The sequence below is a fragment of the Psammomys obesus genome, unplaced genomic scaffold, assembly GCF_907164565.1.
Source record: "Psammomys obesus unplaced genomic scaffold, mPsaObe1.curated_primary_1811, whole genome shotgun sequence".
In the NCBI taxonomy this organism is placed as follows: domain Eukaryota; kingdom Metazoa; phylum Chordata; class Mammalia; order Rodentia; family Muridae; genus Psammomys; species Psammomys obesus.
In genome coordinates this window covers 13,262,498-13,271,996 of record NW_026593286.1, presented here as the reverse complement: position 1 = coordinate 13,271,996, position 9,499 = coordinate 13,262,498, and the positions used below count along the sequence as shown (strand labels likewise).

The 9,499-nt window shown below is 40.4% G+C and overlaps 2 protein-coding genes and 1 non-coding gene across 4 annotated transcripts in view; 2 read left to right on the top strand and 1 right to left on the bottom strand.

Annotated features, from left to right (window-relative positions):
* LOC129683665 (U3 small nucleolar RNA-associated protein 14 homolog B-like) overlaps nucleotides 1–4,458 on the top strand; it is a 5,789-nt gene extending 1,331 nt beyond the window's left edge. The window contains exon 2 of the mRNA XM_055616495.1: nucleotides 188–4,458. Coding sequence (XP_055472470.1) covers nucleotides 249–2,588 — 2,340 coding nt within the window. The 5' untranslated portion in view covers nucleotides 188–248 and the 3' untranslated portion in view covers nucleotides 2,589–4,458. The remainder of the gene's footprint in view (nucleotides 1–187) is intronic.
* The window catches only part of Acsl3 (acyl-CoA synthetase long chain family member 3), a 49,907-nt gene that overhangs the window by 6,106 nt on the left and 34,302 nt on the right, over nucleotides 1–9,499 (top strand). The window lies entirely within an intron of this gene.
* LOC129684062 (U6 spliceosomal RNA) lies at nucleotides 4,571–4,673 on the bottom strand. Its single transcript, XR_008721253.1, has one exon. It is a non-coding gene; the product is annotated as a U6 spliceosomal RNA (small nuclear RNA).

Here is a 9,499-nt window from a genome sequence, read left to right as displayed (position 1 = left end):
ATATATATATATATATATATATATATATATATATATATATATTATATGAGAAAGAGACAGACACAGAGACTGAGACTTATGCGGCCTAGGCTGGCTTTGTATGTCTTCATCCTAGCTGGCTTGTAAATTTTATGTGTTGACTACATGGAAATTACTGGGCTATTTATATGGGTCTTTTCTTCTTTAGACATCTCAATAAATAAGATTCTCAGAAAATATCTATGTCAGAGACAGTGGGCAGTAAATAGATGGAGCCAAAGAGGAGACCAGATGCTTCATGTGAGAGAAAGCAGGCTGCTACCATGAACATGACCAGGAATGTCGAAAACCTTCTGCCTTTGAGCCAGCAGGAAGAGCTAGTGGATTTGTCAAACAACTACCCATTGAGTACAAGTGAAGATGAGGGGGACAGTGATGGAGAAAGAAAATGTCAAAAGCTTCTGGAAGCAGTCTGTTCCCTTGGTGGAAAGAATAGGTGGAAATTGTCAGAGAGATCTGAGGCTGGTCTGATGGTGTCAGAGTTCAATGTGACTACTGAAGGATCAGGTGAAAAGCTGGTCCTTTCAGATTTGCTTGGGTCTGCTACCGTATTGTCTTCATTGGCTCCTGTGAAAAAACAACTGCATAGAGTCAAGTCAAAGACTTTGGTGATACCATTTAACAAAGAAGAGGCTGACCAGATCCTCAGGGAAGCAGCATTCAGTAAAACCTCACAAATTCTTTCCAAGTGGGATCCTGTCATTCTGAAAAATCAGCAAGCAGAGCAGCTGGTCTTTCCCATGGAGAAGGAGCTGCCAATTGTTGCTCCCATTGAACACATAATCACTGGCTGGAAAGCAAGAACCCCCCTGGAGCAAGACATTTTTAACCTCCTTCATAAGAACAAGCAGCCAGTGACAGACCCTTTATTGACTCCAGTGGAAAAAGCCTCCATCAAAGCTATGAGCCTGGAAGAAGCCAAGATACGCCGAGCAGAGCTTCAGAGGACTAGAGCTCTGCAGTCCTACTATGAGGCCAGAGCTCGAAGAGAGAAGAGAATCAAAAGTAAAAAGTATCACAAAATTATAAAGAAAAGAAAGGCCAAGAAAGCCTTAAAAGAGGCTGAACAGCTGTGGAAAGACTGCCCAAGTGCTGCATTGCGAGACCTGGAAAAATTAGAAATGGCCAGAGTAATGGAGAGGATGAGCCTTAAGCACCAGGGTAATGGGAAATGGGCAAAGTCAAAGGCAATTATGGTTAGATATGACCCGGAGGCTTGCCAGGCTATGCAAGAGCAATTGGCTAAGAACAGAGAACTGACACAGAAACTCCAGGTAGTTTCAGAGGGTGAGGAAGAGGAAGGATGTACAGAAGAGGGAGTAACCTCTGTCTCTAATGATGGAATGAACGGCCTACAGATGGATGCAGCTAGTCTAAATCCCTGGATGCTTAGGAGTTGCAACATCGAAGCAAAAAAGGGTGAGATCAATACAGACCCTGAACAGCAGTCTGAAGTGGTGGCCCCTGGGTCTTCTGAAAGTGAGGGAGATGAAAGACCAGTGGCAGAAGAGCTTTTGTTGAAAGAAAGATCCTTTCAAGAGAGAGTTGATCCCAACAATGCCAAGCCAATGAATGACCAAGAAATGGAAGACTCTAGTAGCCTGGAGCTGTTATCTGAGTCAAGGGTATTGTTTCAGAAACTCAACAAGGAAAACCATCAATCTGAGGGGGAACAAGTAAGTTTTGTGGGAACTGTTGTCCATATCCGTAGAGGGGATCTTGCCCCAGAGGAGTTCCTGGTACCTCAAAGGCTAGAGAGAGCACATGTTCTGGAACAGGGAGAATTGGGCAAAGAGGGACATTATCAAAAAAGGGGGCTTTTGAGACCTCTGTTAAAAGGAGAGTGGAAGGAGAGGAACCCACATAGTAAATCTGATGCCTCTGGGAGGAAGAAAAAGAAGGAACAAATGATTGATCTACAAAATCTCCTAACTACTAGATCTTCTGTGAAGTCATTGGCAGTGCCCACAGTGGTGGAGTTGGAAGATGAAGTGGAGACAGACCAAAAGCAGATGATAAAGGAAGCTTTTGCTGGGGATGATGTCATACGAGAGTTCTTAAAAGAGAAAAGGGAAGCTGTAGAGGCCAGTAAACCAAAGGACTTGGATCTGGCATTGCCTGGATGGGGTGAGTGGGTTGGTATGGGCCTAAAGCCCAGTGCCAAGAAAAGACGCTGTTTTCTTATGAAGGCTCGGGAAGGTCCTCCAAGAAAAGACAAGAATTTGTCAAATGTGATTATCAGTGAGAAGCGCAACATCCATGCAGCCGCCCATCAGGTGCGAGTTGTTCCACACCCATTTGCCCACCACCAGCAATTTGAAAGGACTATCCAGAACCCTATTGGGTATACATGGAACACCCAAAGGGCCTTCCAAAAGCTGACACTTTGCAAGGTTGATACCAAACTAGGCCATATCATTAATCCCTTAAAAGCAGAAAATGTGGGCTACCGATCGTCCTCAAAGTCTGACTTCTCTGTCCTAGAGAGCAATCGGAAGCTGCTTTCTAGAAAGCAGCAAAAACAGCTGAAGGAAAGCTGTTCAGATTGAGCTGCCAGGGGACTATTATCTTTGTTCCTGGGACTAGGAAACTCTAGTATTTCTGAAGTTTTTGTCATAGTTCTTCAGGGGCATTTTCCAAATTGACAGAACACTGTGTAGTTAAGCCACATTGTAGAGAATAAGGCATTTTTTATCTAGGAAAGAGCTTACATTCCATTTTGAGATATATCATTCAGAAATGATTCATTCATGGGAAAAATGAATACCATAAGGTAGAGTACCTATTACAGGGTTAGGGAGGGATTAAGAGAGGGACAGAGAAATTCAGGCTGGGATTGGGCAGGGGAAGCATGGGCAACAGAATGCTCAGTTACTTTAGATATTAAAAAAGTTAATAAGCTGGGCACGGTGGGTGGCTCGTGCCTGTAATCCCAGCACTCAGGGAGGCAGAGGCAGGCAGGTCTCTGAGTTTGAGGCCAGCCTGATCTACAAAGTGAGTCCAGGACAGTCTACACAGAGAAACCCTGTTTTGAAAAAAAAAAAAAATAAAAAAAAAAACAAAAAAAAAAAAAAAAAAAAACAACAATGAAAAAAAAATAAGTTAATAGGTCTTGATGTAGTGGCTATCATATTTAATCCAGCATTTTGAGAGGCTGAGGCAAAAGGATTATTTATTTGAGGCTACAGAATGAGAACTTGACTCAAAAACCAAAACAAACCCAAAGTATTCTAGGAAGAGTTAATGGCAGATTGAACAATTTAAAGACTTGGAGAATATAGACAGTGAGGGTAGATGGAGATGAATAGTTTAAAGTGTGACAGAACTTGGAGTATAGAAGTCAATTGTAGAGGATTTTAAATTCTTTGCTGAGAAATTTGGAATTATCTTTCTTTGGCAGTGTAGAGGAATTAAGACGTGGATAGCGATTGGTGTGATGACATTTATGTTAAAGTTGGTGCCAAGTTGGCGGTGTGCTTGCAGGGTGTATTGTTGGGAGAGTTAAGGACCTCAGCTATAGAAGTTAGAGTGAGCATGGGCAAGAGGGCTGGAGAATTAAGAAGAAAGGGAGTTTTACTGAATTCCTTGAAGTCTTGAGCAGGGTTTTGAACCTGGGAAAATTTTGCTATTTTTACTTATTCTTGGAAATTGGAGTGATAGTGGAAGAGTACTGCTTATTGAAGTGGAATGGGGAATTGAGGTTTGGAAATTTCTTGCATATTTTTTAAAAGTGAAGTTAGGCTGAGTATGGTGGGACATCTCTGCAATCACAGCTCTTGGGAGCAGAAGGATAGCTCTAAGTTCAAGGCCAGAAAGGTCTACATAATTCCAGTTCCAAGTAAGGACCTTAAAGGTAGAGGAGGGATCTTCTAGGTAGGTGATGGGTAGATTGGGGAGTGAGGAAGTGGTAAAACTGGGTTTAGAACACTGACTCTCTGGGAATAGACTCTCCATGTTTGCAGTAATTGGTGCTCAAGACTTCTTCAAGAATATGGCTTCCAGAGAATCCATCTGTGAATCATTGGTAGCAGATTACTGTTAGGGCAAGTGACACTAGAAGGGATTGTGTCCAGGGAACCAATTCTGCATCCTTTTGAACCAATTCTGCTGATCTTTTGAAGTTTTCTGTTTACTAACAAGTGAAAAACTACATTGTGTAAATTCAGTATTCAGCTGTTTCTTGTCAAATAGTTCACAAGCAATTACCATGTTAATAGATGCTTGAAATATTTTTAGTGGCTATATAATAATCTAGTGAATGACATGTCATAGTGTATTTGACATTTCCCAGTTACTGTGTATTTGCTTATTTACTTTTGAAAGGCTGTTACAAATGACTTATTAAAGATTCCTAGGAGTAAAGCATTGGGTAAAGGCTATGAAAAAGTTAAATGCTCTTAATAAAAGTTGCAAACTTGCTTCCCAAGTGGTGCTTCATTCTTGTGCCATCATCATGAGTGTGACATATTTTACTAGTTCTTGCATTTATGTACTCAAAGCCAGAAGACACTTTCACTTTAATATCTACTTTTTTAATATGGAAAACGTCACAAATTTGTCATCCTTGCGCAGGAGCCATGATAATCTTCTCTGTATCATTTCAATTTTAGTATATGTGCTGCCAAAGTAAGCATCATTTTAATATATATATATATTTTGAGACTGGTTGCCCTGTGACTTGCTATGTAGACCAGGCTAGCTTTGAATTCATAGATATCCATCTGTTATCCTTAATATTTTGTATATATACACACAACAAAATGACCCTCTCCAAACAAAAAAAAAAAAAAATGACCCTCTCCAAACAACGTGCTCTCTTGGTTAAATCTGACTCAGTGATGTTCTGATTTAAATAATCACTATTTATCCATTACCTATATTCTACTGAAAGATTTGAAGAACACGGCTGGTTAGACAGCATAGCTCCTCAGTGATTTACAGGTTGTTGAGTAGATAGAAAATCCACCTAGTCAGATTTCATATCCCCTTGGTTTTCTTTGGGACTTCTAGCCTATTTTTCAGAAGCATAGACATAAAATTCCTTATTGTATTTTTTGTAGTATTTCTTGTTTTACTCTTGGAAGTAAATAAAAACAAAAACAGTAAAACTAAATACAATTATTGAATACATGCTATCATTTTCTGTGTTTCTTGGGCTAAATATTTCAGAGATGAATCATTAATGTGCTCTCTGGAAACCAGTAAAATCTGTAGATGTGTAGTCACAGCATTGGCTTCTTGAGGAAAGACCACTAGCAGTTGCTAGAATACTTCATAAAGAGTTGACATGAGTTGGAACTGTCCATACACTGGGATTCATAGCAGAAGAGTGGAGAAAAATAGTGGGATTTGTAAATCCTCATAGTATCTATGACTGGTGCCCTGTCCATTGTGTGTGATATCTTTCAGCAGCCCCTACCCAAGAGCTGGACCTCACAAGGGCTGGGCTGTGTATTCCACTGAGCAGCATGCCCAGGCTTCAACAGATGCTTGAACATTAGCTAATTATTACTTTCTTGCTTTAAAATATTTTCTTGGCCTTATGACGAAACTATACACAAGATAATGGTTCTCTTGAAGTAGCATTTGTAAAAAACAAAAACTTAGGTATTCTCAAAAAACAAAGTGGCTCACGTTTATTGACAATACTGCAGACATATAACTTAAAAATCCCAAAACAGTCAACAATAGGTTCTGTTATCACCACTGGTCAGTAAAGTAACTGAGGCCCTCTTAGCCTTAATGCTATCTTCCTTGAAACTCCTGTGCCATGAGAGCGAAGTGGCAGCAGCAGCGAATGCTAAGGCTTGAAGCACAAGAGAAGAAAGATGAGGCAGAGGTCCAAGTAAATTAGCTTGTGTACCACTAGGCTGCAGGGGCAGAAGTAAGGGACGCTGAAGGCTGGGACTGGTATAATTTGTTGGACTGTGTGCTGCTGTCGGCAGTAAGTTTCAGTGGATCTGGAACATCATCTCACCGAGACCACCTGAGAAACTGGCTGCCTTCCTCTTAACCTAAAACAGTCCTGCTTGCCCTCTGCCCTGGACCGTTGGCATTCTGGATGAGTTTTGTTCACTTGTGGCCAAGTGTAGCTCATGTTACAACAAATCGTCTTTTTTGCTTTTTTCAGCTGAAGAATCAAAAAGCAAAACAAAAAACCCAAGACCCAGAAAAGTTAAATAAGCTGTTAAAGGAGAGTCACCAAATAAGAGGATTCAAACCTAGGCACCCCTAATTCCAGTCTCATGTTTCTGTCCATCAAGACCACAGCTGGTAGGAAAAGGGTGCTACACTCTACAGGAAAATTCTTGCAGGAAGCAAGCACCAATGGAAAGAATTGGTGAAATGACTAGTAATACAAAGAAGAAACACTTAAGGGAAAGGGTGTTTCTTTGTAAATTTTCCTATAGTCTCTTGTGAAATAACTAAGGTATACATAAATGCAAAATAACAACATTTTGGAAACTAGAAGCACAGAGAGTAAAGCAAGGCTAATTAAAATAGAGATGAGAAAAATGAGCCTTAAAGGAAAAGTACTAGAGTTTTTTAATGATTATAAGGGCATGCTCCATGCTCCATGCTCCATGCCCCAGCAACTTACTCAAATAACCCCTTACCATAATCTGACACCCTATCTGCCATTAAGCCTCCCTTAAAAGTATGAGATTAAAAAGTATGACTTGGGTTGTTGGTTGTACACACCTTTAAATTCAGCACTTGGGAGGCAGAGGCAGGTGGATCTCAGGGTTCTAGGCGAAGTTTGGTTTACAGGGCGAGTTCCAGGATAGCCAGGGCTATACCCAGAGAAACTTTGTCTTGAAAACAAAAGTAAACGATTTTTGTCTGTAATCTCAAAATGAGAATAAATGAGTAGATGGCTCTTTGAAACTCTTGAATAAAAGGATGGCCTAGTGCTTTTAACATACTGGTGATGTTAAATCATAAAGTTTACTCACCAGAATGTGCTGGCAGTAGAAGTGGGTAGAAAAAATGCAGAGGAAAGCACTGGGGAATAATCCCCTGAAGGGTGTGGTAGAAGAGGGACTGTTACAGAGGGACAGGAAGGTGTGGTGCCATGGTGATGGAGCGATCTTGTATAGGGTAGTTCGGAATTTGAGCTGGGAGCATTTGGGCTGCAGTGATTAACTAGTCAGGTCAACAATGGCTTGAGGGATTGGGGAGGTCAAGGCAATGTTACGATGCAAGTGTGGAGACCACAAAGCCATACTATGCCACAGACCTCATGCGGGAGGCTTCCCTAAGAGGGTATACTGCATGCACACAGGACATGGGACTCTTGGAGGCTTGTGGAGACAGTGGAAATGGGTCACATCTTGGCAGCTAGTGATGACTATCCTGCTGTCACTAGGCCCCTGTAGGCAGGCCAGTAGAAATGCCTGATACCTAACAGAAAATGCAGGTATTCATGAAGTCAGAGAAGGATAGACTAGAACTGCTTGAATTGGAGTGCGTGAAGCATTTCTGTTCTATGAAAACCATATTTCTATGCTGAAAGTAAAACAAAAGCATTAAGGTCTTTTGTTATGTGTGTGTGTATATGTGTGTATGCGGGTGCATGCCATTGCAGTTTTGCGGAAGCCACCCGACAACTTTTGGGTGTTGGTTCTTTATTCCTCTCTGCAAGTCTCCAAAATAAAACCTGAGTTCCTACGTACTTGGTGGTAAGTACTGTTACCCACTACCTCATTTCTGTCCTAAGCATTTCTAAGGCCTGAGGGAAGTGCTTCCTGACCTAAACAGGCGTCAGCATCCATGTCCAGCCTATTAAGAGTCTTCTCTTTCTGAAGGTCAGGATTGTGGTTTTCCTTGGAATTTGAAAGGTTAAGCAGGTGACAGCTCAGATGGGCAAGTCTGTTTAATACTCTGTGCTCATTATGTAAATCTCTGAACTTTCCTATTGAGATTAAAAAGCAAAACATTTGAATATTGTAAGTATTTTTTTGGATGAGAAATGTCTGTATTGCCATTTGTTTTGCTTATGAGTACTAACTACATAGATACTAATTTGCCCTTTAAAAGTTATCTTAGTTCTAAAATTTCATAGGCATATGACATGTGGGCCAGCTTCCTTCCTTCCTTTTTCTTTCCCCACTTCCCACCCCAGGTTTGCATATATCAAATTTTAATTATCTGCATTGATGTTTCTTTGTTGAAAGATATTCAGTAATATTGGCTAAATTACAAAATGTCCCTTTCTCAAGCACAAGGTTTGTTATTTGTTTTTATTTTATTTTCATATTTTGCTTTTGTTCAGACTATATTACCATGATGCTGGCTTTGTTAACCATAAAACTAAACATAAGATTAGAAATTCCTCTTGTTCCTGTTGATTTGATCTCTGGGTTGGAGGCAGAAGGATGTTGCGTTTTTTTCTAAAGTGAAGCAGGAAGTTCTGGTTAACAGAAAACCAAAAATGAACCTGGCTAAATTAATATTAGTATTTCATGTGGATTGAGACAGGATCTCACTATTTAACTAGTTTGGTCCCTCCTGCCACAGCCTGGTGAGTGGTTGCCACTCTGCCTGGTTCCTGTAGGTGTTCTTGACTTTTTTTTCTTTTGCTATTCTGTAATAAAATCTCAAACATTCATGTAAGCATTCAGCCACTGAGCTACTATAGTCTGAAGTTTATATAATTTTAATGTAAACTTATGGAGTCATTCTTATCGATATGGAGCATAGTATGCAGAGTATTTTTTAGTTGTCACTGTTAGTATTTTCCTGAGTCATTTTCATACCATATTACATAACTTTCTATATTAGGCTGCTGTAGAGTTTGTACTCATCATTCATTGAAACTAGACATGACATGAACACCATTGCCTTAGGCTTTTAAACACTTCTTACACATTAAAGATGTTTAGTTTGTATATTGTTTTCAAGGCATGAAAAAAAAGCCACAAAAATAAAGTATGCTGGGGTGGCCGACCTAGGGGAGGTGGTGGCTGCTGGAGCTAGAGGTAGAGATCTGGGAGGTAGAGCAGAGTAGTCTAAGGATAAAGAGAGCGGAGTAGTATGTGAATGTTGGTGAGCTTAAAATCCAAGGCTGCAGTGTAGAGCCACAAACCTGGCCATTCCAATTTATGTCCATTATAATTTTGGTAGTGACCCAGCTGCTGTTGCTGCTGCTCTTTTTTTTTGAGACAAGATTCTGTTATATAACGCAGGCTGCCCTTAAATATGCACTGCCTATCCTATTGACTCCTTAGTGCTGCCTTTATTGGCATGTGTTGGATTTGAGGAATTCCTTAATGTATGTGTGTGTGTATGTGTGTGTTGTTGTTGAGTACAAGGCCAGACTGGCTTTTAACCAAGGATGACCTTGAACCTCTTAAGTTTAGTTTGGGAATACATGAACTTTGAGCTGCTACTTTGCTCACAATGAACAAACGTTTAACATCACCTCAAAACCAGTCATTAGAAACTTTTATTTTTTTTT